Source organism: Rosa rugosa, chromosome 1 (assembly GCF_958449725.1).
Source record: "Rosa rugosa chromosome 1, drRosRugo1.1, whole genome shotgun sequence".
Classification (NCBI taxonomy): domain Eukaryota; kingdom Viridiplantae; phylum Streptophyta; class Magnoliopsida; order Rosales; family Rosaceae; genus Rosa; species Rosa rugosa.
Window position 1 is genome coordinate 10,782,590 of NC_084820.1, and position 16,495 is coordinate 10,799,084.

At 38.6% G+C, this 16,495-nt stretch overlaps 2 protein-coding genes across 3 annotated transcripts; one reads left to right on the forward strand and one right to left on the reverse strand.

Annotated features, from left to right (window-relative positions):
* The first annotated feature begins 7,206 nt into the window (after window positions 1-7,206).
* On the forward strand, window positions 7,207-8,635 carry LOC133716901 (V-type proton ATPase 16 kDa proteolipid subunit-like). Its single transcript, XM_062143543.1, has 3 exons — window positions 7,207-7,369; window positions 7,456-7,741; window positions 8,296-8,635. Exons 1-3 carry the CDS (start codon window positions 7,288-7,290, stop codon window positions 8,426-8,428), a joined length of 501 nt encoding a protein of 166 aa, XP_061999527.1. The 5' UTR covers window positions 7,207-7,287; the 3' UTR covers window positions 8,429-8,635.
* Window positions 8,636-9,201: 566 nt separating this feature from the next.
* Window positions 9,202-16,096, reverse strand: LOC133716911 (kinesin-like protein KIN-7G). Of its 2 annotated transcripts, none has more exons than XM_062143549.1 (14): window positions 15,941-16,096; window positions 14,793-15,252; window positions 14,255-14,344; window positions 14,050-14,150; window positions 13,832-13,945; window positions 13,676-13,757; window positions 13,527-13,594; window positions 13,332-13,397; window positions 13,060-13,184; window positions 12,535-12,871; window positions 11,856-11,954; window positions 10,677-11,771; window positions 9,872-10,209; window positions 9,202-9,770 (listed from the first exon to the last, which is right to left on the reverse strand). In XM_062143549.1, exons 2-14 carry the CDS (start codon window positions 14,998-15,000, stop codon window positions 9,443-9,445), a joined length of 3,051 nt encoding a protein of 1,016 aa, XP_061999533.1. In that variant the 5' UTR covers window positions 15,001-15,252; window positions 15,941-16,096; the 3' UTR covers window positions 9,202-9,442. The 2 variants fall into 2 exon arrangements, with proteins under 2 accessions (XP_061999533.1, XP_061999538.1); XM_062143554.1 differs by lacking the exon at window positions 15,941-16,096 and adding an exon at window positions 15,371-15,575.
* Window positions 16,097-16,495: the final 399 nt, after the last annotated feature.

Sequence of the window (16,495 nt, forward strand, 5' to 3'; positions counted from 1 at the left end):
CAAAGCACAGCCGCAGTTGCTTCTAACCTTCGACTGCTAGAGACGGACCGCCTTCTCCAAGCGAAAATTGAAACCCAGCACGTCGGATTGGGAAGACACGGAGCTATGAGGAAGTATCCTTCTGATTGCCACTCTTGGAAACCTTGCATACTTTCTGGGTTTAATTTCTTGATTCTTCTGTTCAAAACTCTCTTGAAAATAGACATCCACATGACGATGACTTTACCGGCGTCGGTGGCGAGCTGCTGTTTCATCTGCTCCAGCACTTCCGACTTCAACTCATCGTCGCTTCCCATTCTTCCTTGAGCTCTGTTCTTCCATAGAGGGGGTGGAGTTGAATTGCAGGTTTAGGTGAGAATGTTGAGAGAATGACAAACTGAAGGGAAGAGTTGAACAAGTAAGAGAGGCTTCCACAATCCCATGGTTTTTGGTGGGATTGTGGTAGAAGGTGTTTTGGAGATTTTGGGACTCCATAGTCTCATTTAAAAGAGTCCATGTTGTTGCCAAACATGGGTCAAGTCTTGTTTTATTATATAAGACAATCCAATCCTATCCAATCCCACAAAACAAACATCACCTTAGTGGAGTAAGTGGGCAATTTTTAGGCCAAAATTATGTAAATGGTCATTGTCCTTTTTTTATAAAAAAGAAAAAAAAATATTTACAAAAAAATAAAATAAAAATAAAAATTGGAAAGAAAAGGGGATTAGAACTTAGGCTGGGGGCAATATAAAAGAAATGAATGCAACTTGCCAACTAAACTAATTTATGGTTTGGTAAAAAATATACATTTTATTTACTTAATAATTTTTTTAAATACCCAGAAAAAAAATTATGCCTGAGACAGCCGACTCATGAGCCTCATGTCAGGTCCGGCTCTGAAGATGATGCATCATTGTTTAAATCTGGTGTTGGTAATCCGTTACGGCGTAATGTAGCAACCTCGTCCGATCAGAGAGGGCAAATTAGGGATACGAAATAAAGATGGTGGTAGTTATGGAACGAAAATTGCAATGGGAGAAGTAAGCTGCTTAGCCAAAACCGTAGCTAAAGCCTAAAGGCTTAGCAGCTGGCTGCCTTCTAGTGGATGGATGGTGAACAGTGATGTGGACGTGCAGTCCACGTAGGACGGTGATGGTCGGCCGTGGGTCTCTAATCATGCGGCGGACCAAATCATGAGCCTCCCTGCACGTGGCCCCCACCTCCCCTCCCCCTTCACGTTCAAGGTGTCGATCATAGTCTCTCGTAGCCCGTATAGCTGGGGCGGTCATGAGCAAAACACTCACCAAAATAAGAATCTCGATCTCTCTCATGAAAAACACAAAGAAATGAAAAAATGCGGAGAGAGAGAGAGAGAGAGAGAGAGACTACTGTAATTGTTAGGGTTAGCGTAACCAGCAAAAGGAGATCCTTTTGGGGGGGTGGGGGTCCTATTAGGATCTTAACCCTTTTTGACATCGACCACCCTCCAAACCCTCTCTTTCTCTCAAATATTAATCTCAAAATTACACCCTACCCTTTTCAAATTATGGTTTTGATATAGTAGTTGGTGAAGATAAACCACCATTTATTTCTTTCTGAAAAATGCTTTTTATATGTTAATTGACTAGCTAGCCTCTAGAATATTTTCACTTTCTCTCTTTTATTCTCAAGGTGTGAAACAGAAGCTTCTTTCATGGACATGGATGATCATTGCACTTGTTGTAGACTTGTAGCTACTGAAATCTTACATTTCATTCCCAAATTCATAAAATATATTGCTTTCTAGGCCCTATCAAGTTTCACTGGAGAGCAAAGAGAGTATGATTAAAACCAACAATTGTTAGACCCTAATTGATGGAAATTGTTTGTACCTTTCTAGATTTGTAATTGTGAGGAGAGAAAAAGTTCAATTAATTACATGTAATTTGTCATTTCTCTATGAGGCGATGATTATTGATCATCATGTAAATTAGAGTGGACGTCCTGTGGCTAGTTTATATATGGATCAGATTTGAAAAAAGTTAGGGATTGATTGAAGATGGTATGATCGATGCTTTCTAAAATGGTAGAAATATTGTGGCAATGTGGGTTTTTGGTATTGGGTATTGGGTCATAATTACCAGAGATTGATCTATAGCAAGTAGCAAGAGGAGTGTTTGAGGTTGAACCCAAAGTAAAAAGTACTCATGGTGTAATAGTGAAGTTACATTGAAACGGACTGTGAAAAAGAAAAGGGAAAGAGATAAAGCAATGGAGAGTACAGATTAATATGATGTCTGAAAGATTGAAGTGGAAAAACCATTCATGTGGCAATGGTATATAACTATATATATATATAGTCACATTTTCTTGTGTGTTTGTTATATACGTACAGTTGAATTGGGTTCTCTCATCTGGGTTCTCTTTAGGCCTTAAACTGGCAAAAACATAAGGTTTTGAGTATGATATTGATGGCTACACATGTTATACTTGAACTGCATGTCATGGGTAAAATTCATGGAGATGCACATGTTTGGCTATCATGCTATGTAACTAGCTAGTTGTTATATTTGAATTAGGGCCAAATACAGTTCATCATGAAGATAGCTAGGCACTTGTTCTGCCTTTTTTTATTTTTTTTATTTTGATGAAATGGGATGAGGGAGGAGATTCCCAGCACCCCAAAATTTATTAAAGAGAAAAAAAATTACAAGGGAGGGAATATAAAGAACTACCTAAAGAAACATAATAGAAACCAAATATCAAAAATGAAATTTTGAAAGACTTAAACGGTCCTCATTACAAAGCGAAGCAATAAAAGGGGGGAACTATATTCCAGCAACATGATTCCCTTCACAAAATATATGAGAGGAGCGAAAGTGCATTTGAGAAACACAGAATAAACAATTTTTCCATTCTACAAGCAGTTGCCAAGGCACTAAAGAGGGAGACCGAAGAAAATCAAGAATAATAGAAGAGTCAACCTCTAGCCAAACATGTTTCTAACCCAAGCTAGTTCGATAGCTTTGATCACTGCCATTACATTTGCTGCAACTGAGCTAGGAATGTCTAAATTAGAGGCAAAAGCACCGAGAACAACTTCTTTATAATTCTAGAAAATAGCACCATAACCACCACGACCTGATTCATGCTTTCAAGCACCATCAGAATTAATCTTGATCCACCCCAAAAAAGGAGGATGCCAATTAACTTCTATAATTCGTGGGGCATGACGCAACCGACATGTCACCCCAAAACATTTCAGAATTCTGAGATCTTGAATTGAATTATTCATGCAGCCCCTAGCAATGCCGCTAGCAGCTTGGAAATGTCCAAAGATTAGTCTGCATATACCAACCACAGTAAAATTAAGTTTTGTTATCATATCTGGTTATATTTGCTAGGCACTTGTTCTGCTAATTAATTGTTTGTCATTTTTGAATAGCTTTCGGAATATAGACATTATGTTATTAGTTTGGTATATATGATTAGCCCATTTTCGACATCAAGATAAAAGTCTTGCAGGGCACGATGGTTGTAGCTAACACTTCGTAGATTGACCTTAAGCAGCAATGATAGAGAGGTTATCATCTTGAACAGGAACTCTCCAGGTATGAAATGGCCCATTGATTGAGAAAGGATTGGAATAGATACCATGATGTTCAAGCAGCAGCAGAAGATGATAGTGGGGATTACCAAGCGTTGGCCCCGAATGTGCCCTTTGTTGTTAATAAGGGCTTTTCCAGGGTTTACAGTGGGGGGTCCAAGTCGAAATCGATCATCATCGATGATGATAACGCGCCGAATTGACTTGCTAGATCTGTTGCTTGTGTTGTACAGACATGCCTCTTTTAGTTCTAGATACAATTTAACACTGATTAGACATGCTGTTTGTGAAATTGTTTGGGAAAAAGGTCCTGATTTTGTTTCTCAGCTGAAAAAGTTTCCAGCCTTCCAGGCACATAATTTCTGCAGAATAACAATTAGGTTATAATATATAGCTCAATAGAAAGCAAGTTGCTTATTGAGCAGAAAATTAAGAAGCTAGAAAAAGAAAAGAAGTATTCTGAAATCATAGCAACCATGATGAACTTAGATAGATATGAAATGTTGTAGGAAGTGGACTCATCACCAAAGCTATAGAAAGCATCACATAATCATTACACTTTCACTGACTCTCACTGAGAATATTGCCACACACACATGCCCCTTAAATTTTTTCTCATGTAATCCTTCTTCTTCTTCAATGGGCTTCCTTCACTTATATACATCTCTGGCCCCAAAGAGTTTCTGAACCAAACGTGTGGCGGATACCTCTTCGATGAAAGTGTGGAATGGCTAAGCTGTAAACATCTTCTGGAAGTAGTTTTCAGATTAATCATCTCTGTTTCATAAGCACTAGGACAAGTTGGTTTAAGCAGAATGATGGAAGAGAACTTTTTATGGCATAATCACCGTGTATTAATTCAATGTTAAGCATTTATCTGCACGGTTAATGTCTGATCCATCAAACTAGTCATAATTATCTTACTTTAAACTGACCTTCCAATTATTTTGAGTGCTAGGGTAGATATTGATGAAGAAGCAATTGAAGATATGAACGTCATAGGTGATGGACCTAATGGTACTTGTGTGCAAAAATTAATGTGAATATTACTCCGATACCTCAAAGAAAAAAAGTGATTATTGTATTGACTCACAAAATATAACAAAAACAAACAAAAATTTAAGAAATTCTTGCTTCAGTTTCAGCTTAAGAATCTATAGTTGGAAAATAATGGTTGAGCGGATCGGAGTGAACTATGCTTCTGCATAGGTCTTTGTTCGACCGTTCGATTCCTTACATCTCCATTGAGTTTGTTTTTTTTAGGGTTATTATCACAAATGGTACCTGAACTATATCTCAATCTTATCGATGGTACCTGAACTTCAATTTTGATCACAACCAGTACCCGAACTTTTCGATTTTATTTTAAATGGTACCTAGAGCCACCTCCGGTCACTATTCTGACTAAAAACAGCATGTAAGGCGATCATAGTGATGATCTTTGATGATTTCAAGAGTTGCAATCATATATAGTGATGATCTTTTTGGTAATAGACTTGCCTTGAATTTGTTTTTTTTTTTAATTTTTTATTTTATTTTAAGATTTGGCTTTTTTGCCGGAATAGTGACCGAAGGTGGCCTTAGGTACCACTTAAAATGAAATCGAAAAGTTCGGGTACTGGTTGTGATTAAAATTGAAGTTCAGGTACCATCTATAAAATAGAGGATAAGTTCAGGTACCATTTGTGATAATAACCCTTTTTTTTATATTCTTATTTACTAAATGAGAATAGTAATGTTTATATACAAATGAGAGCAAATTTAAAATTTAAATTGAGGATCTCAATTGGCAGAGTAATTACAATGTATGTATTAGATCTTTGTTCAAATCCTTGCATCTTTATTGATTTATTTTAAACTTTTGAAAATCTATCTGAGTATGACAAAATATCAAATTGGGGATGTAGCTTAATTAGTAGAGTTAATAGATCTTGGTTCAACTCCTTGTGTCTCCTTGACCAAAAGCACCAAAATAAGCAATAATTATCTCACTTACCCCAGCAACAGATTTTTATTCCCACATACACAATCTAACAGCAAATGACTATTTTTCCCTCAAAAAAATTAAAAAATTACCAACATTCCCACTCTGTCTCTCTCCTCCATATGCAGCTGCGATCTTCTCTCTCTCTTCCAGAAAGCGCCGACCCGTGGAACTCCATCATCGCCGACGCGGCCACCGGCGGCCTCCTCCAGATGCGACCTCCGACAATCTGCTCTCTCTCTCTCTCCTCCAGAAGCCAACGCCTGCTATTCCGATTGAGATTAGAAGAGTAATCTCCTTCTTCTCCGAGATCGAGCTTGTCCTAGCTATATAAAATGAAGATTGTGATTGTGAACAGATTATGATGGAGACTATGATTGTGAAGTAGAACCAGAAAGTGAACGAGCTTTGAACATCTTGGGGTGATTTTGATGGTGGCGGACTCGGAGTCGGAGTCGGAGACGATGAACTGGGTTTTGATTGTTTTGAACGGTGGGTTGGTTTGGTGCTTGGTGAGGGTTTGGGGTCTCGTTTTTGGTCGTCTTCTTCCTCTCTAATGATCGTCGTCGCTCCGAAGTCAAGCCCATCTGGGACTTCGCCAGTTGCAGAGACTCCCGAGATTGCGGCAAACCCCATCTTCCTCAAGCATTCCTTCGTCTGAAACTCCGTCAGAGTCGCCATCAATGTTCTCATCGAGCAGTAGCCCACCAAGTCCGACGCCGGCAGGTTTGTCGCCTGAGGCCTGAGGGTGCTTTGGTCTTGGGTGCCCAGAGCATTTTCTGGATGCCCAAATCTTTTTCTTTTTTTTTGGTAAACTGTGGGAAGAAATCCGAGAAGGAAAGGAAAAAAAAAAAGAAACAAAAAGTTGTATTAGGGGGCAAATCAAAATGGTGCTACTTCTGTTTTGCAACAGAAGGCCCGAAAGGAAAGAAAACAGGAAAATGTTGGATTCTATTGCTCCCCAATAGACGTCTATTAGGGGGCAATATACGTCTATTGGGGAGCAATAGACATTTGAATTGATGTAATATACTCGTTTTTTTGGTTAATCAAAGTTTTATTTATCTAATTTTATGAAGATTAGTTCCCATTCCGGAGATTGAAAGTTCTATTGGGGGCCAATAAACCGAAAGTTTTATTGTGAGGCAATAGACGTCTATTGGGGGGCAATAGATTGCCCCTCTATTGGGGGGAAATAGATGTCTATGGGGGGCAATAGAGGTTTTCAGAAACATCCGGTGGGCGGCGGCCGGTGATCGGAATCAGGCGAAAGTTGGCCGGATTCCGGCGATCGGTGACCGGATTCCGGCGACCGGTGACGGGCTCCGGCGAAGTCTCCTATGGTTTTTCTCTCTCTCTCTCTCTAAGTAAACAAAGGGGTGAGGGGTAAAATGGTATTAAAAAAAAATTAAAAACAAAAAAAAAAAATTAATGGGGTATTAGGGAAGACTTCCTTAGAGTGTATTGGATAAGTTAGTGGGAAAAAAATCCCTTAAAATGGGGTAAATGGACAAAAACTTTTTTTTTTCTTTTTTTTTTTAATTAAAAAAAAATGATAAATATATGCCCCATTAAAGGCCCACTGCGTCTCCCTTCATTTTTTCAATGCCCAGCCCATTCACTGGGGCCATTGAGAAGCTTCATAGGAAATTGCCACACTGTCCCTCAAGACAAAAGACGCGTGTGACTCCAAAACTCTCGCAGCGATTCCCAATTCCAAATCGGAGCTCACAAAATGTCATCCACCACCTTCAGCGGAGATGAAACGGCACCGTTCTTCGGCTTCCTCGGTGCCGCGGCCGCCCTAGTTTTCTCCTGTAAGTGCCAAACTCTCACCTCTCGAATCCGGTCCTCTCTTTTTCTTTCTCGCATGAAATTTGAGATTTTAGGGTTTTGTTTGTAGGTATGGGCGCGGCTTACGGAACGGCGAAGAGCGGCGTCGGAGTGGCGTCGATGGGCGTGATGAGGCCGGAGCTGGTGATGAAGTCGATTGTGCCGGTGGTTATGGCGGGAGTGTTGGGTATTTATGGTTTGATCATTGCTGTGATCATAAGTACGGGGATTAATCCAAAGGCCAAATCTTATTATCTTTTTGACGGCTATGCACATCTCTCTTCCGGTCTTGCTTGCGGCCTCGCCGGCCTTTCTGCCGGAATGGCTATCGGAATCGTTGGTGATGCCGGTGTTAGGTGAGCTGTTTTAGTGGTTTTGTTTCTAGTTATGTTTGATGGCATTGCAAATTGGCAAAGAATTTATCTGGTTTCGTGTAGTCCCGGGGTAGATATTGAATACTTCTTAGTGTTTCGTATGAGTTTGGATGGAAACAAATTTGTTCATTCCATATATATACAATGCTTGCTCTGTTGTGGTTGTATGGAGACATGACAAATTGAATTGGATCCTGATGTTCATGCTGTTGATTATGAGATTCCCGTTATGGATAAGTTGTCTGTAAATGTGATTACCCTCTTTTTTTTTCATGTTGCAATGACTGTGAAGAAACATAAATTCTATAACTTCGTACAAGTATTACCAGATTGCAATACTGATGAGTCCTTCTTCTCTTGTCGTTGTTTGGCCACTATGTATATAATTTTTCACAAAAATGTGTTGTGTTCGGATGTGATTACTGGATTCGTGCTCCAGATTTTACGTGCACGGCGCGTCAATGGTACGCTGTTGATTTGGATTGCTGCTTGCTTGATTCTCATTTTGCTGAATTGATTTTTTTTTTTTTTTGTAGAGCTAATGCACAGCAGCCAAAGCTTTTTGTTGGAATGATCCTCATTCTCATCTTTGCTGAAGCATTGGCTTTGTATGGTCTGATCGTTGGTATCATCCTTTCATCCCGAGCTGGGCAGTCCAGAGCTGATTAGAGGTGCCATTCAGGCCGGCTTCTGATGCGAGTGTGATTTGCATCTTCGGTGACTCACTGGTTGAAGATGCTCATTCAGTGTGTAGTGTTCAGTGTGCAGTCTTGTGTTATGTTATTCAGTCTTACATAGGTGGGAAGAAATATCCTCTTCTTTTTGTAGGATTGGTGATTTGTCTTGGAAATAAAGCTTTTCTTGGCTGGCTCTTCACTTTCTTTGGCTGTAGAAATTATGATTGCAAAGTTGAGTAAGGCACTAATCTTTTATTTCTTTAATCATCATCAATGAATTCAATCATCTGATTACCATAACGATTACCATAACTAGAAATACATAATACCGTCAATGCCTTTTGGGGAAAAAAAAAAAAACACCGTTTTTCGGCTTTAGGCACTCTTAAAACGTGCTCAGCATCATTTTGTCTAGTGACACAAGTCTTTATTTCATAAGTGAGAGGTCGTGAGTTCGACTTACGCAAGATTAGTTGTTGTAATTCTTAGTTTGCCGTTAAAAGTGTCATTAAAAGTACAGAGACATAATGATTTAGGATATAAAAATTAAGGAGATATAATGAATTCATTATAACCGTTTAAATAAAATAAAAAATTAAAATGTATTGAAAAGGAAATTACCAAAGAAACAATTGTCGTCCATTGTTGAAGAATGAACCATTGGTAATTTGGTAGTGTAATAATAGCCCTCAACTCAAGAGTGAGAATAAAGACCTCAGAACACGAGACGGTGGAAGTTCATAATCAACCACCGAAGAAGAAAAAAGTTCATAATCTACATTGGCTGGGTAAAAAGCCGTATATAACACTCATGGAATTACTTTACAATATACTAGGGAAGCATCAAACATTACATCTAGCCTGAGCAAATTTACAACCTTTCTTACAGTCGATTACAATTAGAACAGACAAACGCAAACGGAACATTTGCAAAGGAACCATAACCATATACATGAATGATATCAGACACACTCAAAACTACTACAATGTTAATCCCAGAACAAGCTTAAACAAGATGCTTCAAACTTTCTGTCCAACGGTAAGATCTCCGCCTTGTAATTGTGTCTCGAGGTGTAAATCTGAGTCCAAACATCTCCTTGAAAGCCTGCTCTGGCTCTACTGAACCAACCAGCTTCGCAACAACATTGGCACTATCTGCGATGTGATCCATGTTGTTTGTGTCACTCCACAGGCGGTTCGCCAACTGCAACCTCCTATTCTTTGAGTTTAGCCCAATACCCCACTTCAGGTAGAGGTTATCTCTTTCATCTTTGGAGAGCCTCTTGCTCATTTGCTTGCTCAGCATGTGTCTCTCACTGCATAAAGCCCTCAGGCTAGTCATAGAATAAAACATGTTGAATTCAATCAATGCATACACACACTATAACCAAGTGAAAATGTGAAATACTAAACTAATAAGAAATCAGTTAGATACCTTGAAGCGGGTGTTAGACCATCTTCCAAAGCTTGATCTCCCTTAAGAAATGTGCCTTTGAGGAAGGACAATCTCCTGAGCTCAACCTCCATGTATATAGAATCACTTGGATCACCTTTAAATAGCAGGAAGAAGTAAGTCCTGTGAACCAATGACACATTGCAAGCATGCCAAAGTTCAACAATCTCTCTTTGCAGCCTCTTGAATTCTGATGGCCACATTGAATCGCTTTCCTCATCCATAGGCATTGGGTCCAAGCCAACATCTCTCACATCCCTTGTAGATGGATTGGGCCTTAAACCTGTCTCTGGTATAGGCTTTGTATCTGTCTCCGGTACCTACCATTGGATACAACAGTTGTTAGTAACCAAAAAAAAGGACAACTGTTATTAGCTTTACAGTTTTTTCAATACAAAAAAGAAAAAGTACAAGGTACCACCCCCAGTAGCTTTACAGTTTCTACTATTAGATTCTGTAACTCAACTTCTTTATTCTCAAAGGCCACATTAAAGAAATAAGGAACTGTCTCTATATCTTACTGAAGTGCTCATTATTTTCCGTTGTGTCTGCTAAAATTCTTCAGAAAGTAATTCACTTGCAAACTACCCAAACTACCCCGCTTTCAACTCGAGTTTGCACCCGTCTTTACATAATCAAAGCACCAATAGGACCAACAAGAAGGGCATTGCTCTTCCCATCATTACCCATTAATGCTGTCCATACCTATTAAATGGATCCTACCCTTGGTAACCAATTCGAATGGTTTTTGGTATATTTCAAAGTGATAAAAAATGAAAACACTCACCATAGAATCAGCAAGTTGAGTAATGCACTGGGTGTCCACCATTTCCTTTGTTCCTTCAACTAGAGAACTGCTTTCAGTAGCCTTGTCATTAGTTGTAGTCACTTCATTTGTTTCTTCAACTAAAGAACTGCTTTCAGTAGTCTTGTCATCAGTTGTGGTTGTTTCCTTTGTTTCTTCAACTAAAGAACTTGTTTCAATACTCTCGTCATTAGTTGCGGATTCGGTATTCTGTAGTTTACACTCATCAGAAGCTGCTGCAGTTCTTGCAGAAGCCTGAGAATCATCATACTTGAATGAAGGAAGTTTCTTTTGCAGACCCTTGGGCCTTCCTACAAAAATTTTCTCAAACTCGGTTGGAGGTGTGCTCTCATTATAACTTTTCTCAAACTCAATCAAAGGTGTGTTCTCATTCTTCTCTACCATCTCAAGCCAACATGAAGAGAACGTAGTCACAAGACTTGCTTTACAACTTCTACTCCGCCTTAACTTGTAGATCAAGGGGGTAGACATCTGTTTCTCTGGGAGCCATTGAGATGTCTTTTCAGGAGATTGAATTATAAAACCTTTATGGTTCAATAGGGGCGACTGCATTTCTTTATTGGTGCCATCTCCATTCTCAACCACTGTCAATCCTGAGGTAGGTGTGTTTGCTGCAGGAGATGACAGATTTGAGTTTTGGTATCTGCTTCTGCTTGAATCTGATATATTTGATGCTACATATCTGTTTGTGCTCGACTCTTCCATTTCAATGCACCGAACTTCTTTGCAAACATCTTCTGAATTTACATCAGACTGTTCTTTGTTCTCCTCCTGATGAAGATTGGCATCAATGGAATTAGGAAATCTAACTGGCAACTGGCTGGAGGAGAACGTGTGTGGGATCAGGAAATTGTCATCAAAGTCCGGAAGTTGGAGTAAAGTATCATCAGAACTAGTCCTACTGTCTACATCTGAATACTGAGATGTAGAAAAAGATCTAACACTGCCTCGGCGGTGGTGAGAACCAGCCAGAACAGGTATTGCTGATGGTTGAATTTCAATGTTCTCCCATGAATTTCGCACTCGCAATTTGGGGTAATAACGATCCAAATCCGCCTAAAGTGACATGAAAACAAACTGAACTTAGTACAGGCAACACATATTGTAGTAAATTGGATTCTTCAGTTTAGAAGCACATACTGGTGATGGTTTATCATCTTCAAGCACTCGTACCAGATCCTTAACCTGAGACTGAGCAAGGTCTCGTTGCAGAGTCAGCTCTGACACCTCTTTCTTAAGCTGCAAAGTGGAATAAACAAAACCAAAGATCCAGGTTATAAACAGAAGAATGGTTATAAACTATGGTTTATATCAAACCAACAAGGTATGCAATAAATAAAGACATCCTGAGATTGACACCTGAGAGGACTCAAGAAACCTGAGAGGCAGAACAAAAGCAGATAGCATTCATTGATAAATCCTCTTGATCAAATTGTAGAAAGACCAGGAAGAAAATATTTGAAACTGTTTGCATGTTAAAAGTAAATTTCACATTAGCTTTCTGTTATTATCATTCATAATTGGAGTCTTCCTTTTAGATTCTTTAGTGATCTTTACAAGCTCAGCATTGTTGCTGGTCTCTCAATTGTGCTCCTTTTCCCTGTTTCAGATATATTCCACCATTCATGATGACTTATATCCATGATTTAACATTCACTGAACTGAACTAAAACAGCGTTTAAAAATATGAAAATGACAAAGAAGAATCAAACCATATCGGAAAGATAATGAAATAAATGACAAATGAGCAGAAGTGTTGGAGATAGATCTGAATGTACTTCAATTCAAAAGATACTAACTCTTATACTAGATCAGCTACCTTTTCAATTTGAAGGTCTTTTTCTCTCAGTAGAGTATAAGAATCAGCTGGAACAATTTTTGATCCCGAAGATTTCAACTCATTCTCTAATTTAGCCAATTGCTTTTGCAAATGCTTCACCAATGTTTTATCTGACATGACTACATTAACCTGTGCATTTGTTGTCACTTCTTTAGCACAACTTGCAAACAAAAGGGTGTTTCTTGATTGCTCAACATGGCTATGTGCAGGACTCAAAGTACAGATGACGGCAGTTCTAGCATTTCCTCCTAAGGAGGACTGTAGGATGCGGGTTAGCTTTGAATCTCTGTAAGGAATATGCCCATTTCTTCCCTTGCTGCATGAAATATCAGTTGAACAACTTAGTAATTGATACATTTCTTCTTATGCTAGAAATTAGATAGTAGAAAAAATCATGCAAAATAAAAATGAAGGCTCAAAACTACAATTGCACAAAGTAGAATAGGTTTGGCAAAGATTGTAGCTGAAATGACGAAGTGAAAAAACAAGCTACATGAAGCTCACCTCAGCTTACGGATAACAGTGCCCAGAGTTAGTAAACTGCGATTTATGTGGCAACCCTCTTTCAACCTTGTGCCAGCTGATAATGTCTGGGATGCACGCTCACTTCCAGCAAGATCGACAAAGTTCTGCACGAAAAAAGAAAAGAAAAAGGAATTGAATTATTCATTCTGTTGTTATTCGCTATTCATAGTTTTTTACTCACCTAAAAAAAAAAAAAAATCTAGTCTTTCATTTTGTTATTTTTTTCCCCTAAAAAAAATGACAATTCTTACCACCATAGCAGTAAGGGAGCTTGACTTGTCATAGCCAAGAAACTCACGTGCTGAACTTTCTATTACCTGATCAACCACAACACAGTGTTCAGGGAAAGACACATAGTTGTTAGCCAAATAAACGTTGCTTGGACCAAAAGAAATAAAGAAAGACATCTGAAACATCAATCTTTTATTAAGGAAAACCAGTCATACCAATCTGAGAATCTGATGAGATCTGGAGCTTGCTTCATTTAAAGATGTTTCTCCTATCTGTCTTTGAGCTGTGAATAGGAAGAAGGCATTGTTTAGCTGTGCAGACATAGCTATCAGTTGAAAAAAATACTGGCTAAAATGATCCTTACCTTCGCAGACAGATAGAAGTTCTCTGAAATGATTCCAGTCCCTTAGAGTTTCCTCTGTAAGTTTTTCAACAATTGTACCTCTCTACAAAAAGATTATCAATTAATCCAAAAAACTTACATGTAGCAGTTCTGCAGCATATTGAAAATGATATTTACCTCAGGATCATCCAGAAGCCTAAGGGGAGTGGTATCTGCACTAAGAAGGTCCCTAACAGATTCGTTGTAGATCTCCAAAGCAGAAAATTTTAAAACAAATTCTCTCTCCTCGTGCTACATACAATAAAGAGTATTGCATCAAACATAAAGAACCAAGGAGCATAATCAAATTCAGAGACAAAATAAAGAAACACTACTAATACATAAAGCAAAATTACCTTATCTATATACTCATATAAATCTGCAACAGCGTACTCAGTAATTCCACTCATGGTGTATGTCTTTCCACTGCTTGTTTGTCCATATGCAAAAATACTTGCTGGAAGAAGATTATCATAAAATGGATGAATATATATTTTTGAAGTTAAAGAAATTTTACGAAATAAAATAGTGTGAAAAGAAAATAAATTGCACTGTACTCACAGTTTATACCACTGGCAACTGAAAGAGCAACTTTCTTGGCTCCTTCTTCATACACCCGCCTTGTGGAGCAATCCGTACTAAATACTCTGTCTGGTATTAAGAATGGAAAAGAAATACAGATTAGAAGACTAAGCACATTTCAAATCTGAATCCATGTTGTGATAGTAACACTATCAGCTGTACAAAATGCTTTACCAACAAATATCCAAGAAGGTTCTTGAAATAATCTCAGAAGAAGAATAAGAAGGGGGATAAAATCAGGAAACTAGACACAAATTTAAAAAGCAAAGAGAGTATTTAAATCACAAAAGTTTCTGAAACTCTCAACAATGGAAACTAGTTCAACCAATATGTTTTATAAAAATGGTACAATAAGATTGTAGGGGGTTCAGAAACTGTACAGGCCTGACCATGATGACCATGCCAGCTTTATCTCAAAATCCTATAACTTGATGAATTTAGACATGGAAACTTAGAAATGAAATTCATCAAGAAAATCAAAAAAGTTTACGAAATTGCAATGCTAGAATTTCCTTACCGAATGTGTAGGCAGTTGGGTACATGGAGCGCTCAGAAATGGAAAGGTTGTTCCTGTATATGATAGTGTTGTCATTAATACATTCCCAATCCGACACATCATTCCTGGCAGTCTCCTTCTCGTTCAAAGGACGCAGCCGAACAGAAACGAGTATCCTCTCCCCGTGGCCTGGCTCCTGCATTGGCTCCTCCTCACCAATGGCCACCATTTTCCACTCTTTGTCCCCCTCCTCTTCCAAAACCCACCTCCAACAGAGGTCGATTAGAACAATATATCACAACTTCAACCAATCCCAACAACGAATATCAATCATTGACTCTTATGTTCAGCTCCCAACGACCTTTTTCTTCCTATTCAACTAATGTATCCATGTTTTGGAACGCTTTCTAAAGCAAATGTGTTGCTGGGTTTGTACAGGACATTATGGCCACCACCAAAGCTACACACCCACAATCATCATCTGCACCAACAAATTAATCATTCGTCAGTGCGTATTATATTCACTGTTTTGTCTCAACCATGGAACTGAATTTCTCCACCTCCTTTTTAATTCACATATGTGGAAGATAAACACATACCCACAAAAAACCAGTGGCCACCGTATTATAATGCAAATCTTGGATTTTTCTAAGATGGTACTACTCCAAACACAGGCTGTCAAAACTCTTATTGTAATCCAATTAAAAAAGCACACCTTTCACAGTTTCACAGAAACAAAGATTGAAGATGAAGAAAGAGAAACAGGGTCTTCTTCTTTTTTTAACCTTGGGGTTGAGAATTCACAGTTATTCAAGGAATGTTTGTGACCCTTATAGAGTTAATGATGGTTTTGTTGATTTTGGATGTTTCCCATCTTTCTAAATTTAGCTCTGTACAACCAAATCCAGACAAGCACTCCAACCCCATTAAACCTAAAATAGACTCACTCACTCACAATCCAAAACATCACTTCCATTTAATCTTCACAGATCACAACAAATGCCAACATTAATTTGACCCCAAAAAAAAACACAAAACTTTTGACAAACCCAGAACCCAAATTAGTAAAAATTTCCACAAAATCAAACCCAGACAACTCTCACACAAAAGTGAAACCAAATCACACAGTCCTACAATTGAGCAAAAAAAAAGGGTAAAAATTTCCGCACCTGGTGCAGAATTGGAGATGGGAATGCGAATCCGAGACCGCCATTGTTGAAAAGATGGGAGGTTGAGCTATATCTCTCTTCTCAAGGGGTTATGAGTGTTTTGGGTGGTTATGGAGTCTACTTCTTCATTTGGTTTTACATATTACATATGGGGGGGGGGGGTCTTTGAATAAAACTACCGCGCTAACGCAGGGACGACTGGTTAACCAGGCTGGAAATGACGGAAGTGCCCATGAGTTTGGAGTTCATTTTCGCGGTGTGCCACTGGAAAAGCATTGAATAATTGGTGGCCGCTGTAAAATCGGCGGAGGCACATGACTGACTTTTCCGAGTAAACTCCCTCCTATGGACTTTCCCACCGTCCATGTTAAGTGTGTCCAAAAATTTCACATTAATTAAGGAAGACATCCATTTTGGATTAAAAAAAAAAGAAAAAACATATCGGTTGAAGAATATTTTGATGTTTAGTTTTCTTGATCGAAGTTAGTATTTTAGTTCCGAAACTATTTTATATTCATTAAAAATTAATTAAAGCATAATCATTAATTAAGTGTT

Coding starts and splice junctions, on each gene's coding strand:
- LOC133716901 (XM_062143543.1), top strand. CDS start 7,288: ATGTCATCCACCACCTTCAGCGGAGATGAAACGGCACCGTTCTTCGGC. Junction 7,370..7,455: donor GGCCGCCCTAGTTTTCTCCT/GTAAGTGCCAAA, acceptor TTTTGTTTGTAG/GTATGGGCGCGGCTTACGGA. Junction 7,742..8,295: donor GTTGGTGATGCCGGTGTTAG/GTGAGCTGTTTT, acceptor TTTTTTTTGTAG/AGCTAATGCACAGCAGCCAA.
- LOC133716911 (XM_062143549.1), bottom strand. CDS start 15,000: ATGGTGGCCATTGGTGAGGAGGAGCCAATGCAGGAGCCAGGCCACGGG. Junction 13,758..13,831: donor GGCTTCTGGATGATCCTGAG/GTAAATATCATT, acceptor ATCTTTTTGTAG/AGAGGTACAATTGTTGAAAA. Junction 9,771..9,871: donor GGTCTAACACCCGCTTCAAG/GTATCTAACTGA, acceptor TTCTATGACTAG/CCTGAGGGCTTTATGCAGTG.